Source organism: Danio rerio, chromosome 11 (assembly GCF_052040795.2).
Source record: "Danio rerio strain M-AB ecotype USA chromosome 11, GRCz13ab, whole genome shotgun sequence".
NCBI classification, from domain to species: domain Eukaryota; kingdom Metazoa; phylum Chordata; class Actinopteri; order Cypriniformes; family Danionidae; genus Danio; species Danio rerio.
The window spans coordinates 29,912,501-29,936,111 of NC_141031.1; the positions used below are offsets into that span (position 1 = coordinate 29,912,501).

Here is a 23,611-nt window from a genome sequence, read left to right on the forward strand (position 1 = left end):
TCTAGGGTCCAAAAGTGGTTGCTAGGGCGTGGCCAGAAAGTTAAAACCTCATCAGTTATTGGCAGTTAGGTAATCTGAGTTAAATGAGCCCAGTTAGAAGTCTGTGTGACAGTCTGATGCAGAGTTATGAGGTCACAAAGTTTGGTCCAATGTTAAGTCTATGGGATTTTTCCGATGGTCCTGGGACGTTTTTCGGAAAATCGAAAGTCGGATCAGTCGGAAAAGATATGGCATACCGAGTCAGAATAGTTTGGAGGTCTGGTGTGAGTTTGGTGGTCATAGCTCGAAAGCTCTAGGAGGAGATAGATTTTGAATTTTAGTCTCAGAAGAAGAAGAATAATATATAAAAAAAATAATAAGTTTAAATAGGATTTCAGTAGTCTGGCTTGTTTCTCAAGCCAGCCTAATAATAAGTTTAATAGGATAACAGTAGTCTGGCTTGCTACACAAGCCAGCCTAATTAGGCAACAATTGAGCACTGAAGATGAACACCTGCTGTAATAAACAGAAACACAGAAGAAAAACACAAAACTACAACTTACTTCAGTCACAGCCTTAGATGAAATCAGCTGTAATTTAATTGATTGAATCTCTCAAAATCTCAGCAGAGAATCATTAAGCCACTTCACATACGCTTTACTTATTACCAACCTGTTCACCCTTATTTAAAGAGGGGCCAAATACACTTTGATCTGAATACATTTTAGGATTTTGCTAGAATTTTAGGATTTTGCTGTGTTTCCAAGGTTAAATTTCTTATTTTTATTCACAATACCTTGATGTGCTAGTATAAAAAAACTATTTGACAAAAACTTTCAAATTAAACAAAAAAATATCTAAAAATATAATTAACTAATTAATACAATAGTGTCCAATAACATCAAAAATTGCTTTCAACAATTCCATTTGTAACCTAGTTTTAAAACGCAAAACATTGATTGTTAATGAATATTACACTCCCTCTTTTCTGTATAATGAAATATAGCAGAACTGAAAAATGTATACATACTTTGAACCAACTTTTAAAAAATTACTGTAACTTGTTACAGCAAAAATTTGTATTTTTATTAGTATTATTTATATTATTAAATTTGATTCAATGTAAATAAAAAAATTGTGGTGAAAAACAAATTACATTAACACAAAGTAAAAATTCTGTATACTGTATATTGTTTAGACCAGTGGTTCTCAAACTGTGGTACGTGTACCACTAATGGTACGCCGGCTTCCTTCTAGTAGAACGCTGAGATATCAAATGTGTCATACGTATGTACATGCTACATACATTTCAAAATTTATCAAAAATTATTTATATATGAATATGACATATAATATTATTTCTTGTTTGGCATATAGCCTATATTTCTGAGGTCCAGGCAAAATTTCTAGGTGTTGATTAATTGGCTACCACATGTTAATACTTTACATTTAAGTACAGCACTTTTCTTTTTACTTTTTAAGAACATTAACCTACCATTTTTAAGTTTTAAAAGCACATTTTAATTTAAATGTTGACGTTTTTAGTTTTTTTGTTTGTTTCTTTTTTTACATAGTATAAGCACAATACAGTGTTAACATTAATAGTATTTATAATGTTTAAAACAACAGAAAATAATCTGCCACGTTTTAGAACTGCAGAGCTGTAGCTGCTTTACTGGGCTTACTACGCTATTGTTTTTCAGTACTGCTCATTATGGTGGTACTTGAAGAGACAATTTTGTTCTGAGGTGGTACTTGAGAAAAAAAGTTTGAGAAACACTGGTTTAGACCATTATTATTATTTATTTTTATTTTATTTTTTTTTACTTTGGCACATAGTAGATTTTTTTAAGTTGAATTTATCTTTTTTTACCTTTACAACTACACTGAAAAAAAATTCAAGCAGTACTTGAATGTCCAATTAAAAAATCGTTCTGAATCTTTCATTTCAGTTTAATATTATTTATTTTATTTTTCAAGTAATCTGTTTTAAGTTCAAAACATAGTTAAATATAAATGTTTAGATTAAGAGCTCAAATAAGAAATATTTGTTTTGACCAATGTACAATTTTACGGTTACTCACACAGGTCAGTGCATCCGTATTAAACAGAAGCTTAATATAGTTTGTACACTTATGGACTTAAAAAAATATTGTTTAAGGAAAATGATTTATTTTTCATTGGCTCAATTGATCAAATTTACATGTGAAACCATTACCATAATTTGTTTTTATTGGATGAAAGAACATTTTATTGGGATTTTGATTATTTTGACTATCTTCTTGTTTAGAACAAAAAGAGATTTTAAATAATTGACTTTCTTCAACAAGACAAATATGCTTTGTATCATGTTTTGCTTTGTATCAAAAAATATTGTTCTCATGGAGATGGAAAATATTGTTTAAGGCAAATCATATATATTTTTATTGGGTCAAGTGTAAAAATTTAGATGTGAACCACTACCCTATTTTTTATTTATTTATTTATTCATTTATTTTTATTTTTATTTTTTTTGGATGAATGGAAGCTTTTTCCAATGTAGATATGGGATGGTTCACAAAATAGTTTGATCCCTACTTACAACAAAATATAGTTTTTCTTTGGACCAACCTACTGGTTTAAAGTTAAAAATACTACTTTGAGAAAAAACATATTATTTTAGATTCTCCTAGGGCAGGGGTGTCCAACCTCAGTCTTGGAGGGCCAGTGACCTCCCAATTAAACACGCCTGAATTACTAATCAAGTTCTTTCTAGGTATACTAGAAACTTCCAGGCATGTGTGTTGAAGGAAGTAAGAGCTAAACTATGCAGGACACCGGCCCTCTAGGAGCGAGTTTGGACACCCCCGTCCTAGGGGTTCCATTTTTGCTTTAAGTTAAATTAAATAAAACAGCTTAAAACCAGACTCCATAATTTTTCACTTTATCCAATATAAAAATGTACTTTGAGTGAAAGACACAGTAGTTTTGCTGTTCAGTAGATCCAAAATGACAAAAAGCATCATAAAGACATCAAAAATATGTAGCCCCTCTTTGAATCTTTTTTTTCTTAAATATTTCCCAAATGATGTTTAACAGAGCAAGGAAATTTTTTACAGAATGTCTGATAATATTTTTTCTTCTGGAAATTGTCTTATTTGTTTTATTTCGGCTAAAATAAAAGCAGTTTTTATTTTTTAAAAGCCACTTTAAAGTAAAAAAAATATATATATATATATATATATATATATATATATATATATATATATATATATATATATATATATATATATATATATATATATATATATATATAAGCCCCTTTAAGCTATATTTTTTCCCGATAGTCTAGAGAACAAACTATCGTTATACAATAACTTGCCTAATTACCCTAACCTGCCTTATTAACCTAATTAACCTAGTTAAGCCTTTAAATGTCACTTTAAGCTGTATAGAAGTGTCTTGAAAAATATCAAGTCAAATATTATTTAATGTCATCATGGCAAAGATAAAATAAATCAGTTTATTAGAAATGAGTTATTAAAACTATTATAATTAGAAATGTGTTGGAAAAAAAATCTTCTCACCATTAAACAGAAATTGGTGAAAAAATAAACAGGGGGGCTAATAATTAAGGGGGGCTAATAATTCTGACTTCTACTGTATTTCTCATATCCACAATGTAAGTCAAAGTAAATCTATGAATTAAATCGATAGAAGACTGATGTTCTGATAGCAGCAGTCTATCTCGGCTTTGCCTGATTTGCTGCAGTTTGTAATTATTTGTCCCGTTTCCCTGGTAATTCGGCCAAACCCTAACAACACCACTGCATGATGTGATTGTCATCATGTGTCAATGTTGTTTTTGTGTCTCTGGTGACATAGAAGCGTTGATAGAGATAGACACTTGCCTCATGATCTCATGTCAGCAGTGAACTATTGACACAAACACAGAGAACTTCCTCAGTTGACTTCAGGAATGGCAGGAATTATGATGACAAGATATGTGTTGGCAAATCAAATCAAAACACACTCCATAATTTCTCATCTGGTCATGATTAAATGTTGGAGGAAAAACTCTCCATCGTATGTGCGGTTCTTTGACCAGAAGGTCCATCTGACAGAGCGTGTAATGAAAAAAGCGTGACTCATCGCTCGGAGATTTCACTCTTTTCTGTTTTGTGTAAACAGAGAACCAGGAGGAAGACAACAGAGTTAGCGAGGAAGACCGGATCCCTACTGCAGTGCCAGATAAACAACAAACTACCACTCAGATGCCGGTCTTACATAACCCCTGTGCAGGTATGAACTGTTAAACATGCTGTAAATTTATTTACCCCAAAGTCAAATACCATGTCATTGATGTTTGATTTTCAGTATAGTATCTTTATAAATAATGCCAGCTATATATTTTATTACCTTATATCCATAAGTTTTTTATTTTTTACTGCATCAATATATGTACTATACTGTTTATATTAAATTATGTCTTAAACCAGGGGTCACCAATCTCGGTCCTGGAGGGCCGGTGTCCCTGCAGGGTTTAGCTCCAGCTTGCTTCAACACACCTGCCTGAACGTTTCAAGTATACCTAGCAAGACCTTGATTAGCTTGTTCAGGTGTGTTTGATTAGGGTTGGAGCTAAAATCGGCAGGACACCGGCCCTCCAGGAACAAGTTTGGTGACCACTGTCTTAAACAGTTGAAGGCACAATTATCAGCTCACCTGTAAAATTTGTATTATTTTAATATATTTCCTAAGTGATGTTTAACAGAGCAAGGACATTTTCACACTATTTCCTGTTATATTTTGGCTTCCGGAGAGGCCTCTGGAGTTTTTACATTTTTTGAGGGGTCAATATTATTAGCCCCCTTAAGAAATCATTTTTTGATTGGCTACAGAACAAGCCACTTTTGTCCAATGAATTGCCTAGTTAACCTAAATAACCTAGTTAGTATGTACTGTTATTGTAGCAAAAACAAAAGAAAATTGGATAACACTTTAGTTTAGATCAGGGGTTTAACCCGAAACCCCCAAAATAACAATACCAGTGATTTGTGAGCCCCAATATCCTCTGAGGTGGTCATAAATATATCTTGCACACAACGGTGCACACATACGAATAGGCCCATTTTAATATTTGTGAGTGCTGTAAAGTTGCCATAAAAGCTATTGCTGTCTTTATTATAACGTAATCACCCCAGGGGTCGCAAAAAAATCCAAAGGCTGATGGCTTCTTATTTGCATTTTTTAATGTAATTATTTATTTTTTTCTGTAGGTTAATTCTACTAGTTTAATAAAGTGAATTAGATTTAATACTGTGAATTGCGACCTAAAGTCTTACCTAAATGGATTATAAAAAAATTTGTATAACCTTATTAAAATATGCATCACATCTCATATATTTGTATTTTCCCTATCTATCTATCTATCTATCTATCTATCTATCTATCTATCTATCTATCTATCTATCTATCTATCTATCTATCTATCTATCTATCTATCTATCTATCTTCTTAGCAGATGGATGGATGGATGGATGGATGGATGGATGGATGGATGGATGGATGGATGGATGGATGTCTGTCTGTCTGTCTGTCTGTCTGTCTGTCGGTCTGTCTATCCATCCATCCATCCATCCATCCATCCATCCATCCATCCATCCATCCATCCTTCCATCCATCCATCCATCCATCCATCCATCCATCCATCCATCCATCCATCTGCTAAGAATGTTTAAATATTTTAATCACAAATTTTTTATATCTTCATTTATGGCATGAACTGTTTTATAGTTAGAGGAACTTAGAATCTTCAATTTGAAATATATTATTTTATCAACAATTGGTCTTTTAGTCACATCTTGACATTATTGTTTAAATTCTTACACTTGTCATGAGGATGTCGCAGGATTTCAATGACCTGTAAGATTCTGGCACTGTGACAGAAAAGTAAATTGCAGTGTGTGTTTCCTCACAGGTTCTGTATGGTCGTTCTAATGCTCTGCACCGCATGTGTTATTATAATTGAAACATGCTGAATAGGGGAGAGAGAAAAAAATCACTTACTCATTTCCTCATCATCCAGCAGGCTGTCCAGAAGACATAGCGCTTCACTAGATAAGTCCATATGCCACAAGGTTTAATGTATCTCTGCCTTGGGACTGATGAGAGATGTTGAAGGACTAAAGCATTTACTGGAAGTCTGTGTCTTTTCGGAGGCACCGTTGTGTTTCTGCTGGATCAATCAGAACGGAAATGATCTAAATATGTCTGGGCGACTCATTATGTCATGCTGATTATCGTTTAATTTTTAACTGTTTGAAGTCATACGAAGGCCCATTCTGAAGGCCTGTTTTAAGCTGTGTGCTTTTATATCAGGGTTAAGTTTGTTCATTAGTGCCAGGTGGTGAATTGTTAAAACAAAAACACAAATGGTTGATTATTTTTCAGTTTTGCATTATTATGGTCTATTTCTCTATTAGTTAAAGACAAAATTATTCAGTTCTGGGACATTTTAATCCTAATATTTTGCAAGTGATGTTTAACGGAGCAAGGAAAATATTTACATTATTTTCTATTATATTACTCTTCAGGAGAAAGTCTTTCATCTATATAGTCTATCTAGTCTTTATATATGTCATCTAAATATATATATTTTTTTATTCAACATCATGTGGACAACATGTGATCACATGAACCCACATGTGGACAACATGTGAAATTCGTGTGGACAACATCACATCTGGAAAGCATAGACTTGTTCGAGATGACCCATATTATACATGAACAGCTGGCGATCAAATGTACATGTGAAAAACGAAAACCAGATATGAAACGTTTTCACAAAACATACATGAATACATAAGGAAACTGTATAAAGGCAAAAACACATTTTTTGTTTGTTTTGTTTACTAAACTTTATTTGAATGAGCTATCACTTAAAAAACAGCATGTTCATATTTAGCAAGATTGGTAAAAAAGGTGCACAACCAACAGGAACCAACCAACAGTATCTGAAGTTTTTGCAAAAATTACTTAGTACAAGCGTTAAAGCAAAAGATTGAAGCAGTGAACTGATGCTTTGACACGTTACCTGATAAATTAAAAAGACAGAAGAGTCGTTAGATAGAGACAAGACTTTTTAAATATCACGTTTAACGACTCAAGTGAGACGCGATCCAGTGGTACATCCTTGGAAAACTGTCCGACGTGCACTGCTCTCTGGGGTTTTGTGCTCAAGACTGCTAGAGCTCAGACACGCGTGTACGCTGCAGCGCATTACAGTGTGTATTTGTGTGTGTGCATGTAGTAACGTGATGTGCGTTTTCAGCTATATAGTGTGGAAGGAGGGCTTTTCAGAAATGCTAGATGAAACGCCAGTGTGGACATGGATCGTTTATGATCTAAAATGGCGTTTTAAAACAGAAACCTATTAGTGTAAATTAGGCCTAAGTGTGTGTATTTCGCCAGCGAGTTTCTGCTGCGACAGGGGCAGGGAGGAGGATCGTGATGCGAGCCCAGCATCGTGATGTCTATCGGCCATCGGCGATGTACAATAGCATCGTCTATCGACCCAACCCTAATTTGTGTATCAGGGTATCTATTTTTAAAACTGAGGTGTCATACTGTAGTTGAGGATGCGGGATAGAAAAGGACAGTATAGGTGCAAATATGTTATATTTAGCTGTATGACATTATTAAATGACCAAAAGAAATCAAAACAGACAGACAACAAACAAATGAATCCAGAAGTATTACAAAAATGAGATGCAAACAAACAAGGAACAGGTGAACATAGTCTTTAAAACAGTGAGCTTTTGTGAAAACTGAAACTGAGTGCCAAATCAAACACAGCTATAATTTTGATTATCAATTATGTTGTATAATATATTAACCTGTTCACAATTTGCTCAAAAAAGGTCATTTTATTTCACGTGCTTAACATATTATAAAGGGTACAAGTACATTTTTATTTATTTATTTTATTTTTGATTTGTGAATGAATTATCCCTTTAATGTAATGTATGTTGTGACATGCATTAACCAACTTTTACTTCTTTCTGCAGGTAATGGGCTGTGCTCTCAGAAGTGTACTGTGGTTCAAGAACTGGCCCAGTGCTCCTGTTTCCCAGGATTCTTTCTGAAACCCGATGGACACACCTGTGAAGGTAAAGCACTCGAAACAGATGTAAAACAACACATATACACACTCACCTCTGAACACCGCTGTCACAAAACACTGATAAAACTGTCAGAACACATTAGCCAATGCCTTACTGTGCTAAATCGCTCATGTATAGCAGTTTTACTCAGAAGATTATGACAGGTGATTTTTCATGGCGTGAACATCATATTCTTACCTGCGGATCTGCTTGCTGCTGCTTCACTGATCCATGACCAATTACTCTCCTACACCCGGACTGTAATAATAAACAGTGACCTCAGCCCTGGGTTCGACAGTTCGGCTGTCTCACATATACATCATCCTGTCTGATTTGACAGCTTTACCCCATGATTATTTACTGTACTGGTATGTGTTGCAGAGGAACAGTTTGAAGGTCTTTTCATTTTATATACTATGCAGGTCACAGAGGGTACTAGTAGAAATCATTGTTTACCTGATACTGTAAACCTACACCTGACAAAAGTCTTGTCCTCGATCCCAGTTGAAAGAGCAACAAATGATAACTTGACTTCTAGCTGATCATTTAGAAAAGTGGCAGAAGGTAGATTTTTCAGATGAATCATCTGTTGAACTGCATCCCAATCATTACAAATACTGGAGAAGACTTATTGGAACCTGCATGGACCCAAGATTCTCAGAGAAATCAGTCAAGTTTGGTAAAGGAAAACATTCAGTAACTTTCAGAATGTGGTGTGCGAGAAATCTGCAGAGTGGATGCAACACCAACAGCCTGAGGTATCAAGACATTTGTGCTGCCCATCACAACCACAGAAGAGGGCAAATTCTTCATCAGGATAGCGAGGATCTCATACTTTAGCCTCCACATTAAAGTTCCTGAAAGCAAAGAAGGTCAAGTTGCTCCAGGATTGGCCAGCCCAGTCACCAGACTTGAACATTGTTGAGCATATCGGGGGTAATTTCAAGAAAGAGACGTTCATAATGAATCCAAAGAATCTTGATGAACTTAGAAATCCTGTAAGAACACTTTCTTCGCCATTCCAGATGACTTTATTAATAAGTTATTTGAGTCATTGCAGATATATGGATGCAGTCCTCCAAGTTCATAAGAGTCATACAAAATATTCTTTAAGAATATTCTATTCTTTTTTTTTTCACTGCAGCATGACTTTATATTCTATACTGTATATGATTTATGTTAAGTGACAAGACTTTTATCTAAGCAAACTCAAACCTTACTGTCCTATTTAAATAATTAAAAATAAATAACTAAAATAAGCTTAATCTAGAGGCCTTTACCCTTCATATAAGCCACATCTGATAATAAATTATCAACTAATCAAGTTATTATTTGCTGTTCCTAAAACTTGAATAGGCCACAATACTTTTGTCAGGTAGTGTATTCAGCAATACAGTATTTGCTGTTTTCTTTGCTTGACATACAGTATAACTCATGCGAGTGAGTTGAGAAGTCTGAACTAAATAAACATTTGGAAATGTGGTGTGGCAAAATGTTTTAAAAGTGTATTTTCCTCAAAATGTCATTCAGTAATTTTACATAATAACATACAGAATTAAATAACATCCTTAATATCCTAAATTGTAAATTTACCAAGTAATAATTTAGTAAATCTTTTTCTTTTTCAGCTCATAAAAAAATTGTCTTGTTTTTATTACGAAATTGAAAATGTAAGGAGAATTCTTCACCTCAATTTTGCTGATTTTTGAGATCACAAAGCAAATTCTTCCTCATGCACAATCACAAACAACATATAAGTAATATTTTCAGTCCCACTTTATATTAAGTGGCCCTAACTTCTGTGTAATTGCATTAAAATATAATACAATGTACTTACTGTGTTTAAAAATGTATTGCGGAACGCGTCTGATGCTTTTGAGATGGGATGCGCGTCAGGTTAGGCACATCCTTGGTGGTGTGGGTAGGTTTAAGAGTAGGTTAAGGTGTTAGGGATTGTCAACTTTATATATTGTTGCAGATGTAGTTACATGCAGGTATTTAATCAAACATAAGTACCATTTAAAACAACCAAGGCTCATTCTGAAAACGTACCTCTATATACATTTCTGAAGACCACAAAATATATACCATGAGCTACGTTTTGTACATTTTCTCAAATTCACGAGAGGCCGATGTGTAAGTTTTTTGAGATCTCAAATTTCTCTCAAATTTTGCACCTGTTGTTCTTGTGTAAACCCACCAGAGGCTGCTGTTGACTGACTGTTTGACTGACTGAACGACTGACTGATTGTGCGATCGACTGATCCAGCCTCCACCTTCCTTGAACCCAACCAATTTTATTGATTTATCGAACCCCGTTGTCGTGGTCATCTCCTCTCTCAGTCTCAAGTCCGCCGATGTACATGGCGAGCTACCGGGAAAAACTGGTAACAGCCGTCCATACGGAAGTAAGAGGTCAGCTGGTAAGCGCAAAAAGGAATGGTGTCATACTGCCCCTTAGCGTTTGTTTTAAAAATGTAATGCAGCCATACATACCTCTGGATACATAACGTACACTCTCAGAAACAAAGGTATGAGAGCTGTCACTAGGGTTGTACCTTTTTAAAAGGTACAAATTTGTACTTGAAGATACCTCAGAAGTAAATATTGGTACCTACAGATTTTAAGAGGAACACTTTTGTACTTTTTAGGTACCAATAAGTACCCTTTAGGTATTAATATGGACTGTTTATGTACAAATATGTACCTTTTGAAAAAGTACCGCCCCAGTGACAGCTCGCGTACCTTTATTTCTGAGAGTGTATATAGGGCTACGTTTTCAGAATGAGCCTGTTGATATAAAAACATGTACTTACACAATAAGTACATCCTAACAAATTAATATTTTCAGTGTTAGTACATATTAGTTAAGGCCACTTAATATAAAGTGGGACCATATTTTCAATTAATGGCAATGCAAAACAGTTGAAGAGCTTGGGTTGAACATTTTAAATGCAGATGAGAATATCAAAACATGAGGTGGATTAATAACATTAAATGCCGTGTCAGTTTTGTCAACTGTGACCAAATTATTAGCTGTACATCATTTAGCCTGATAGAAAATACTCTGCCTTGGCCTTTACATAAGATCTCTCTGGGATCATATTCTATAATCTGACAAACATTGATAATATATCACAACGAAAAACAAAGGTGAATATAGACATAACAACCAGTCGTTTCACATTCTTTTCATTTGTTGCTTTATGACATTGAACATCAATTAATATGGTTGTCTGAGTAAAATGCAGCTTGCCTAAATGTCAAATTTTACATCATGTTCACCTTACTGTAATTCAGCAGACAGGATCCATAAATCAGTGCACTTTCTGGATGTGAGGACAGTTTAAGGGAGAATATAATCGAAATGGCTTCAGCCGAGAGGGCAGTTTTCACCGCTGAGTTATCTCTGTATTTAAAGAGTTTATTTCACTCTCTCTTTCTGTTTCTCTCTGTCAAACGTTCCCATATGCTGAATGTGGGTGGGCAGAAACCTTGATTTCGCTTTGGCAGTAACAAAATCAAGCTAGACTGGCTTCGAAGCCAAAAACTTAAGTCACACTGTGCAGGAAAGTGGATAGTTTTTTAATGAAATGTTGTAGTATTGTTTCATTCAATTTATGATGGACGTTTACACTTCCAAAGACAGAGTGTGCATGTTTTCTATGGTGTTTCAAGAGCGTCTGTATGTCTTTATTAGCCATATTCACGTGGTAACTATTAAGTGTTATTGATTCATAAAGTCACACATGCATGCAATTTCGCCACAAAGAAATCCCACTTAGAGGAACAATAAAATGGGTGATTAATTGAGAGCAAAACTCAGTATTAGAAACAAAACCCGATATGATCTCACACCTTGTAAAATGGCTGCATGACTTGGATGGTGGAGGTGGCCTGCACTGCCTAAAACAATTGTGCAAAACCAATTTACACTCAGAAAGTACTATAATGTTTTACAATTTGTTACAAAGAAACACCCCTATATAGATATAAGGATTATGTTTGAGACATATAAATGAGTTTAAAACTATAACATATAAAATGCAATCAAGAACTGCAATGCAATCATTTGCTATAAAAATTGCAGGACTATTCGTTCTTCCATTTAAAAAAATGCCGACTTAATTTTTTTATATTTCTCAGTTTATATATCTCTATATGGTCAGTCAGTAAATCAGTCAGTCAACAGCGGCCTCTGGTGGATTTACGTGAGAACAGCAGACGAGAATGGCACTCGCGAAAGAAATTTGAGATCTCAAAAAGCGTACACAGTGGCCTCTGGTGGATTTACGTGAGAACAGCAAGCGCAAATAGCACTCTCGAGTGAAATTTGAGATCTGAAAAAGCTAACACCGCCACCTCTGGTGGATTTACGTGAGAAAAGCAGGCGCGAATGGCACTGGAGAGAAATTTGAGATCTGACAAAGCATACACAGTGGCCTCCAGTGGATTTACATGAGAACAGCAGGCGCGAATGGCACTCATGACAGAAACTTGAGATCTGAAAAAGCTCACGCAGCGGCCTCTGGTGAATTTACGTAAAAACAGCACTCACGAATGGCACACGCGAGAGAAATGTAAGATCTTAAAAAAGCTTTCACAGCGGCCTCTGGTCGATTTATGTGAGAACAGCAGGTGTGAATGGCACTCGCGAGAAAAATTTGAGATCTGAAAAAGCATACACAGCAGCCTCTGGTGGATTTGTGAATACAAAAACTCCAAAAAAATCGTGGCTCCTAAGAAGTATTTTGCTCTCTCCAAAAATGTATATAGCTTAACGTAATCAAAATGAGCCTGGGTTGCAGTTCATGGGCTCAAAAAAAATCTTATGTTTCTTCCAATTCTCCCTTTATCTCTCAAAACTTTGACTTTTTGTCAAATTTTTTGACAACTTGCTATTAAAAGATTGTAGGCTCTCACAATTCAGACTTTATGTCTTGCTTTTCAAAATTTTTATCTTACGATTCTTGCAATTTTAAGTATTGCAATTGTAACTTCAAATCTCACAATTCTGGGAAGAAAACTAAAAATTGAGAAGCAATGTTCAAATTGTGCAAAATAAGTGAAGAATTCGAATAGAAAATAGGGAAAAAGTCAGAGTTTTAAATGAGAATGACCTAATATATTTATTTTTATCTTTCAGTCTAAAACAAGCTTCCACGAGTAACAGAGCAAACATAGACATGAGAAGTTAAAAGCTAAATTTTGTGCAATATTTTACAGTGTTACATATGTATTTGCCTTAAAATCTTCCCTCAGGGTATTTATTTTTCCTTCACCTAAACAAGGGGTGTCCACACTCGGTCCTGGAGGGCCAGTTTCTTGGAGAGTTTGGCTCCAACCCTAATCAAACACACCTGAACCAGCTAATCAAGCTCTTACTGGGTATACTAGAAACTTCCAGGCAGGTGTGTTAAAGCAAGTTGGAGCTAAAGTCAGCAGGACACCGGCCCTCCAGGACCGACTTTGGACACTCCTGACCTAAACTATCATGTTTCTTGTATACCATAGATGTGAATGAGTGCCTGAACGGCAGACACAATTGCTCCCTGGACGAGGTGTGTAAGAACCACGAGGGCTCCTACCAGTGTGAGCGGGTCAATGAGATGTGCCATAAGGGCTTTATTCACAACCACAATAGAGATTGTGTGGGTAAGAGGTTTCAACTGGCACTGTGGAATCGCTTCAGCCCATATTATTGCATATTATTGAGGCATGTTGATCCATCGTTTGCCCAGATAAACACTCACTAATGCATAAAAAAACTCATCGGCATGCTTTAATAACCAGCTCACACACTGTACATGCGGTTGCAGTTTGGGTACTGAGTTTGCTCAGACGTCTCACCAGAAGCTGTGGGGCCATGTTGAACTTGTGCTGCTTTCTTCCCAGACATAACCAAAACAGAGCAGGCGTTAGTGGTTAGCAAAGGCAAACATGTCGATCTGTTACAAAACTGTTTCATTCTTAGTCAATGGGTGTCTTGGGTTGGATACTAAACCAAATAGCAGAGATCTTTAGGCTTTAAAAAGACGTAGGCTTTGAAAAGGATTGGTAATTTTTCACATTTTGGCATTCTTAAATGGTTTTGATAGGTACATAATGATTGAAAGAGTAAACAATAATGTGCAAGCATGTTAAACTGTCAGCTTATGCTCTTTAAGGAACAGTGCAGATCTTGCATTGTTTAATAGTTTTTGTTGATTGCCTTCCTGCATTTAAACTAGCATATAATTATCATTAATATTATAAATATTAGTAGTAGTAATAGTAGTAATGTTTATAATCATTCATTATTAATTGTTATATTTGTATTGTTGTATTATACACTAACCGGCCACTTTATTAGGTTCACCTTACCAGTACTGGGTTGGACTTCGTTTTTGCCTTCAGTCCTGCCTTAATCCTTCATGGCATAGATTCAACAAGGTGCTGGAAATATTCCTCAGAGATTTTTATCCATATTGACATGATAGCATCACACAGTTGCTGCAGCTTTGTCAGCTGCACGTTCATGATGCAAATCTCTCGTTCCACCACATCCTAAAGGTGCTCTAGTGGATTTAGATCTGGTGACTGTGGAGGCCATTTAAGTACAGTGAACTCATTGTTGAACCCATGTTCAAGAAACCAGTCTAAAATGATTCGCGCTTTATGACATGGCATGTTATCCTGCTGGAAGTAGCCTCAAGCTTCAACGTGTTCTGTTCAGAGATGCTCTTCTGCAAATCTCGGTTGTAAATGAGTGTTTTTTTGAGTTTCTGTTGCCTTTCTATCAGCTCTAACCAGTCTGGTCGCTCTACCTCTGGCATCAACAAGGCATTTTTGCCCACAGAACTGCCGCCCACTGGATATTTTTTCTTTTTCAGACCATTCTCAGTCGCTAGAGACTGAGCGTGAAAATCCCAATAGATCAGCAGTTTCTGAAATGCTCAGGCACCAACAACCATGCCATGTTCAAAGTCCCTTAAATCACCTTTCTTCCCCATTCTGATGCTCAGTTTGAACTGCAGCAGATCGTCTTGACAATGTCTACATGCCTAAATGCATTGAGTTGCTGCCATGTGATTGGCTGATTAGAAATTTGCGTTAACGAGCAGTTGGAGAGGTGTACCTAATAACGCGGCTGGTTAGCGTAAATTTGGTAAATATAAATGCTACTAATAATAAATTGTTATTAATATATTACAAATAATAATAATACCTTATGTATTTATTAATTCTTAACATAAATATTTATTTTTTGTTATGTTATATGGGTGACACAATATGGTTCTATTAGATAATATATTTACTAACATGAACAAACGATAAACAATACATTTATTACAGTATTAAATAATCTTTGTCAATGTTAGTGAAAATAAAGTTGTTGATTGTAAGTTGTTGATTAATAAATGCTGTACAAATATTGTTCTTTATGAGTTCATGTTAGTAAATCCATCAACTACTGTAACAATAACCAATGAAACTTTATTGTAAAGTGTGACAATTTTAGGTTTAATTTGTTGTTTCATTCTTCTAACAGATTATTTTCAATTAATAGATTTCTACAAAAATGTGTGAATTCAAAACTAATTTAAGCTTGAGGTTTTGTTTTTTATTGTACAGTATACTGTATTAGTGTTTTAAATACATATACCATGACTATATATGTCATAACTTGATAATAAATTAATATTATATATAATGAATCTATTTTAGTTTATTATTGCAATCACAACGCTTGATTTAAATTTAGAAAAAAATGTAAATATGAATTGACCACCATCTCAAATGGCCATCGTCTCTCTTTCATCTCAACTCTTATCAATCACATTGTTGAAATAATGTTCACAGACCATAATCCTAATAGCTTCACGGCAGTCAAATCCCTTTGCAATAGCACTAACCCACTCCCAGAAATACATTATTCATCCCATGCATATCCTCTAATGCATTTCAGAGCACCATATTGTTATGATAAAGCCATTTTTTTAAATAAGTGCCACTGCTTGTGTACGTTGATGAGGCGGCTTGTTGACACTTCTATGCTGGATCTGCTACAGACTCCAAGAAGGTGTCAAAGCTGTTTTCTCTGTGCCTTATAAAACTAAATAATGGGCATTTGAAATAGCATTCTCTTAAAAAGATTTTGCAGACCTTGCAGAGAACAAGATTATGGGACAAAAAGGTGCAGTCCGTTTAAAAAAAAAGATGCTGTCATCATTTACTCAAATGATGTGTCATGACTTGACAGTTTTGGTTAACCAAAAATATATGGAATGAGTTAAAGGGCACCTATTTTACCCCTTTTTCAAGATTTTAAATATGTCTTTTGTGTCTCCAGAATGTGTCTGTAAAGTTTCAGCTCAAAATACCCATCAGATGTTTTTGTTGCCTGTGCCTTTAATACAAATGAAGTGGTTCTCTCTGCCCACCGTTCCAACGTGCGTCGTAATTGATTAATGTTTATTTGTTTTCTGCCAATCAATTTAGTGTAAATTAACTAAGCCAAGGGAAAATGAATGAAAGAATGAACAATATTTAGTTTTTCAGTGACACATTAGAAATATCCAGAATAACAGAAAATTTGACATTAAAGACATTGAAGGATGAGGAGTTTTTTTTCTTTCTGGGTAAAAGAGGTGCAGCAATTTAGTAAGCCATCTATTCTTTATTTAACCTTCTCGCCATTTCTCTGAACATTTCCCAACATTGTATGTATGCAATGTACTTTACTTTCATATTTCCAGATAGGTTTTTTTTCCCCAGTGTATTTTGATTTGCCTAAGTTTTTGGGCTTTTTTAAATGAATATATTCAATATACAGTTTATCTGGGCTCCAAAACAATGACAGAATTCAAATTTACAATATATATCTAAAATATGAGTCTTACAGTCTCTCATTACCAACTGTATGAATCAACGATTCTGATGACACCACTCTCTGCATGTCAGCCTCTCATCACATTTTATTTCAATTAAATACTCTCTAGAATCTGAGGAATCACTCTTCAATGCTATAAATAGATGGTGAAGTTGCAGCTGAAGTACTCATTTGCAAAATTACTGATCTACATGGTAAAAAATATCCATAAATTAGTTTTCCATATTTTGTGATTAATTTTTTTTTATTTTCCCCAGGATATTTATGCATTTGAATTGCATTATAAGACCTTAATCGTTCTTTCAACAACTTTTAACCTTGAAGTTTTTAAAAAGTGAGTTTTGTATATTATGCTACAAAATGTTCGAGGTTACAGAAGTAACCCTTCATTTCCCGAGGAGGGGAACGGAAGTGCTATACAGTGGATTTGATCTTGGGAAAATCCGCGTATGGGAGGTTTCGGTTCAGAAGCCGCTTGTCTGAAAGAGTATTGAACGGGGCAATGAATGCAATGAATTGGCAGAGTAAGCTTGCACAGGTGTGCTTCATTGCCAATTATCCCAGCATATAAGCACACCTGGAGCGAGCAAATGCCATCCTTTTAAAGCTGAAGAGACTTTCAAACAGCTAAGGGACAGTCATCATGGCGACGGAGTATAGCACTTCCGTTCCCCGTCTCGGGGAACAAAGGGTTACTTCTGTAACCTCGAACGTTCCCCTTTGTTTGGGGAACTTCAGTGCTATACAGTGGATTTGATCTTGGTAAAATCCACGTATGGGAGAACTATGGAAAGCGCCATAATGACTGCACCTTACCAACACCCCCGATGAGGGGATAGTCAAGCACCCACATCATGGGAGGCGCGGTCCTCCAACTTGTCCCTGGCCCTAATTTATCCTACTTCAACAGAAGTCTTACGGATTTAGATATATTTTTTGGGAAGTCGTGAGCATCTAGATAATTCTAGGAAATACGACAGTACGTTGGGAAGCGTGCAATCCCAATAGGGAGGACGCTGCGAAGGCCATCCGCTACCCAAGGGGGGAATAGATGGCAGAATTTACATATGGACTAGCCCTAAGAAGGGGGAGTACACATAGAAAAAAGTGGTTAGCGAAGAGGGAAGACACGGGTCCACCCGTGGGGGGGGGGGGGGGGGGGAATAAGCATATGGGATCGCCTAGTGGGGATCACGCATAGCAGACACCTATACCCAAAACGCGGGCTGACCAACGGGCAAACCTACAACGTAGTGGGCCAGCAGGTGACTCCTCCGCTGAGTCAGTGCTGGGGGCCACGGAGGAATCTCACCTGACGGGGAACTTTACTGACAAATAAAAAGGCGCATGTACCTCCGTGTTAGAGAAAATGCCGCAGCAAGCGTGTTTCAACACCCTACCGAGTTGTTTCCTCAATCACCAAAGGGTTACCTAATACCCTTGAGGAAACCGGCTCCACTCGCAGATTGTAATACCTTGCAAATGTGTTGGGTGTCGCCCAGCCCGCAGCTCTACAGATGTCTGTTAAAGAGGCGCCGCATGCGCGCGCCCGAGAGGATGCAAAGCTCCGAGTGGAGTGCGCACGCACTCTCGGGGGACGCGGCTCACCTCGGCTCTGATAAGCAAGAGAATGGCATCCACAATCCAGTGGGAAAACTTAATTTCGATACGGCACTTCCCTGCTGCCGACCGCCATAACAGACGAAGAGCTGCTCAGATGATCTAAACTCTGAGTGCGGTCCGGATAATACGCAAGACTGGACAATAAAGAAAGGGCTGGGTCTGCCTCCTCCGGGGGCAGCGCTTGCATGCTCACTACCTGGTATTAAAACGGAGTGGTAGGAACCTTGGGCACATATCGCGGGCGGGGTCTCAGGACGTGAGAGAAAGCCAGCCCAATTACAGGCACGAGTCACTGACCGAAAAAATGCCTCCGGGTCCCCGACCCTCTAATCGATATCAACGCGACCAGCAGAGCTGTCTTCAGGGACAGAAAGATACTGAGTCGAGGATCGAAGGGATCTGACGCGGCTCGTGTAACGAGGGCGAGATCCTAAGAGGGCATGAGAGGGGGCGGGGAGGATTAGTTCGCCTAACGCCCCTGAGGAACCGGATGATGAGGCTATGCATTCCCACGGTGCTGCCAGCCACCGCGTCATGAGAGCGGAGATGGCAGCCATGTAACCTTGAGTGTGGAGGGCGACAGCCTGCTCTCCAGCTTCTCTCGGCGTAAAGAAAGCACAACGCTGATCTGGCAAATTATGGGGATCTTTTCTGCGAAAGACGCACCATTCAGTGAATAGACTCCACTTCAGGGCATAGGCGCGCTCGGGGAGGGTGCTCTAGCCAAAGTGATGGTAATAGCCACCGCAGTCGGAGGTTACCTAAGTCTTCCTCACGTCTAAGGACCTCTAAAGATCGGCGAGGGTGCCAGATGGTGCTCTGTCCCTGAGAGAGTAGGTGTTCTCTCGAAGGGAACTGCCAGGGGAGGGCTATCGCGAGGAGGAAGATCTCTGACATCCAAGTCCGGTTGAGCCAGAGGGGCGCAACCAGCAACCTGTTCCTCGTCCTCCCTGACCTTGCACAGTAACTGCGCGAGCAGGTTCACTGGGCGAAACGCGTATTTGCGCATGCCCCGAGGCCAGCTGCAAGCCAGTGCATCTGTGCCGAGAGCACTCGGTCAGGGAAAAGAACAACTGGCAATGAGCGATCTCGGGGGAAGCAACAGATTGATCTAGGCTTCCCCGAATCACGCCCATATCAGCTGAACAGACTCGGGGTGGAGTCTCCATTCTCCAGGACGTAAGGCTGCCGTGAGAGCGCATCGGCTGCACGGTTGAGCTTGCCTGAATATGAATGGCGTAGATGACTCATGAGGAGCAGACGGCGGGCGAGCTGAGACATGGGGCGCGTACCCCCTATATGGTTGATATACGCCGCCGCCGCCATACTGTCCATCCTGACCAGCACGTGTTGCCGCTCTAGCACTGGAAAAAAACGGTGGAGAGCGAGGAACATTGCCAACAGCTCCAGGCGATATGCCAATGCAACTGGGTACCTTTCCAGATCCGCAGCCGCATGCCCGCAACGCACAGCCCCCCAGCCCGTGTTGGAAGCGTCTGTTGAAACGACAACAAGACTGGACGCCTGTCCTAGAGGCACTCAGGCCTGTAGGAACGAGGGGTCGCTCCAAGGGCTGAAGGTGCGGCGACACAGCGCAGTAACAGAGACTCGGTGAGCGCGCGCGTGCCATGCGCGTCTGGGGACTCGATCGTGAAGCCAGTGCTGATGTGGTCTCATATAGAGTAATCAGTGGGACCACTATTTTACTGTCGAGCTCTCTCAGACAGTACAGCATCAGCTGAGCGCGCTCTCCGGAGAGGCGCGCTGCCATGGTGACCGAGTCCAGCTCCAGCCCGAGAGAAGAGATCCTCTGCACGGGGGCGAGTTTGCTCTTTTCTCGGTTGACCTGAAACCCCAACAGGTGGAAGTGCCGGAGCACTTTGTCTCTGTGCATAATCAATTGCTCCGAGAGAGGGCAAAAATCAGCCAGTTGTCAAGAAAATTGAGTATGCGGATGCCCGTGAGCCGAAGGGGCGCTAAGGCACCCTCCGCTGGCTTGGTGAGGACCCACGGAGACAGAGAGAGCCCGAAGGGGAGGGCTTTGTATTGCCAAGCTCAACCTTCAAACCACAGAAACTGACGGTGGCGAGGAAGAGTGGAGACATGGAAATACGCGTCCATCAGGTCTAATGCTGCAGACCAACCCAGAGGATGAACGCACCGGAGGATGCGCTTCTGCATGAGCATTCTGAACGGCAGCTTGTGCAGACAGCGGTTCAAAACACGCAGATCTAGGATTGGCCGTGACCCACCGCTCTTTTGGGCATGATGAAGTGTGGGCTGTAAAACCCGCTCTCCATCTCGGCTGGAGGGAGCGGCTCGATTGCATCCTTCGCCAGGAGGACAGCAATCTCCTCTCGCAAGACAGGGGCGGACAGGGGGCTGACCCTGGTGAATACACACCCGTGACTTGGGGGGCTATTGCATAGCTGACAACTCAGCAGGACAACAGCCTTCCAGGACTGAGTTTGGACACCCCTGTTCTAAATGAAGAAATGCAGACCTATACCTACAAAATAAAGTAAATCCAGGCAAACTGCAAATTTTTCAGTGGTCTGTTCAGTTTTTTTGATAATGTTGACGGTGTTGATAATGTAAACATAGCTAGCTAGACTTCTACACTACACCGCAGCTCTGTACTTGCAGTATTATTATGTGCTGCTGCCTAAAAACAAGACTCACTTTTGGTCACTGTCATGACAACAGTTTTTGATTCTGAAATTTTTCCTTCTGGAAATAAGTTTGGTATTATCCAAAAGTTTGAGCATCTACAAAAAATTCCTAAAATTGAAATCCGTTGTCTACTCTGTGATGTTAGCAGCTGTTGTGTGGAACAGATAAGGTAACATGTGCTCTTTTCTCTTCTGTCCTAATGTGGCCATGCAGGAGAAAGCACAAACATTTCCACTCGGTCGCCTGAAATTATTTACCCTGGCAATAACATGACAGATTGAATCCTTTTCTTGGCCCGTAAATCAGCCATTGTCTAAGCTTCAAGTAATTATTTTCTCCTCTCTCTGGGCCATGCTCGCTTTCCAATCTTGTTTAGCCATTTTTTTTTTCAACATAGTCCAGAGTTATTGCCTTTAATATATCTGGCCAACCGAAGATCTTGACAGTTCACCACAGCACTGGCACTAAAGAATGAGAAGCAAAATGTGCCACAGCTTACAGAAACACACAACTCCTCTCTTTGTTTTTCACACTTCTGTCTCACCTGCTTGCTTTACGACCAGCTTCAGCTTCTCCATTCCCGGATTTTGTGGTTGCAACTGTCCATTATGTCTCAGGCTGTGTGCGAGGATGAGGATGTTTTATTTTAGAGTTTAGGAAGATAATGCTGTGCTTGTGTTTTGCAGATGTGAATGAGTGTGTGACGAACACACACACCTGTCGGGCAGACGAGCGCTGCGTGAACTCAGTTGGAGGATTTGTGTGCGAAAGGATGATCTTGTGTTCGAGTGGTTACCAGCTGAGAAATGGAGTATGTGAAGGTGAGTTGGGGATACAGTATTAATAAATGCACACATGTACACTTACCGGCCACTTTATTAGGTTCACCTTACTAGTACCAGGTTGGATCCTTTTTTGCCTTCAGAACTGCCTTAATCCTTCATGGCATAGATTCAACAAGGTACTGGAAATATTCCTCAGAGAAGTGTTTTTTATTAAGCAAGTTTAGAACCCAAATGTACTGTAGGGCTTATTTTACAGTGCCATTTCATATTTAGCTCTTATGTATATTTGATTATATAAAAAAAAACTTTTTAAAAAATTACACAATTAGGCTTTAATTTTACTAAAAGTGCACACAGAGCATTTTCTGTTAATTGAAAAATGCTAAATGTTATGTTTACATGAACTTTGCTTTTATGTGGGATCAAATCATCAAAAGAAATGGCAGCACTCCAACTATCCCCAACTATCAGAGCTGTTCGCCGATGCATATGGACAGAATCAATAACAAACTGTCCTCCATGTTGGTCAGAGTCCTCTATCTCACACTGCTCTATGGATCTGAGAATGGTGAGTACATCATCTGCATCTGCTGCAGAGAAGAACCAGAAACCATACAGTAAAATGCAGATTTTGCAAGCTTTCGCAGTTCGAAAGAGGCCACAGCTGATCGCCTCGGGCTTTCGCTTGCTAACATCTAAAGCATCCCGCACTCTGTTTTTACACAAAGCAGATGCCTACATACATCTAACCGTTGCCTTTGAACAGAGAAAAACTTTGCAAGAGTCTCTGATTCTTGTCAGGACTTGGCCTGGTGCATGATAATAAGTTGAAGAGATAATTATTGTAATAAGTGACGGAATGGGAATAGTGGATTTTAAGTAATTGCAGGCTTTGGGCCATTGAAAATTCATGCTCTGTTGCTGCATTGCATCTGTAGGATTTGGAAAGACTTGCGCTGCCCTCGATTAAAGATTTTCCTGGTCGGCTAGTAATCGTTCATATTAAGCAATTAGTTGACAAATCAAACATGTGAAGCCGTTTAAATCATAATATTGAGCCTTTACACAGCCTAATAATTGATCTATCATCCACATTTACCAAGTCACAGCACACCGGCAGAAGTAATAATTGTGAATGAAGGCTACATTCACATATTAGGGGAGAGTATGGTACAAAGTAATGCAAGGAAAAATGTAACATGGAGTTTTAAGGTGTTTGCTCAGGGTTAACCATTGCAAACTTCCGAGGATTTCAACACAATGTCAGCAGATGTTCTCATGCCAGTTACTGAAAAGCATAGCAGAATTTTTTTTCAGCATAAAATAATTTTTATTATACTCTTTATTTTTTTATATATATAAAAAAAATCTGTGATTTTGAAGGTATGTAAGTAAAATTTTATATTGTTTTGGTTACTGTCTTTAGGGCTAAAAGACACACTGTTGGACATTGGAATTTTGAGTGAAACATTGTAAACTTTTTATGTTAAAAAATGTATTTTAATAGAAAGTATTTTTTCATTGCTAATAATTCA

The 23,611-nt window shown here is 38.4% G+C and overlaps 1 protein-coding gene across 6 annotated transcripts in view; it reads left to right on the forward strand.

The window, feature by feature from the left end:
• fbln2 (fibulin 2) overlaps positions 1-23,611 on the forward strand; it is a 246,417-nt gene that overhangs the window by 201,644 nt on the left and 21,162 nt on the right. For 3 of the 6 annotated variants that reach the window (XM_087273756.1, XM_087273755.1, XM_087273754.1), the window contains 4 exons: positions 4,150-4,260; positions 8,028-8,129; positions 13,638-13,778; positions 21,978-22,112. In XM_087273756.1, coding sequence (XP_087129882.1) covers positions 4,150-4,260; positions 8,028-8,129; positions 13,638-13,778; positions 21,978-22,112 — 489 coding nt within the window. The remainder of the gene's footprint in view (positions 1-4,149; positions 4,261-8,027; positions 8,130-13,637; positions 13,779-21,977; positions 22,113-23,611) is intronic. The other 3 variants (XM_087273759.1, XM_087273758.1, XM_087273757.1) reach the window with 1 other exon arrangement.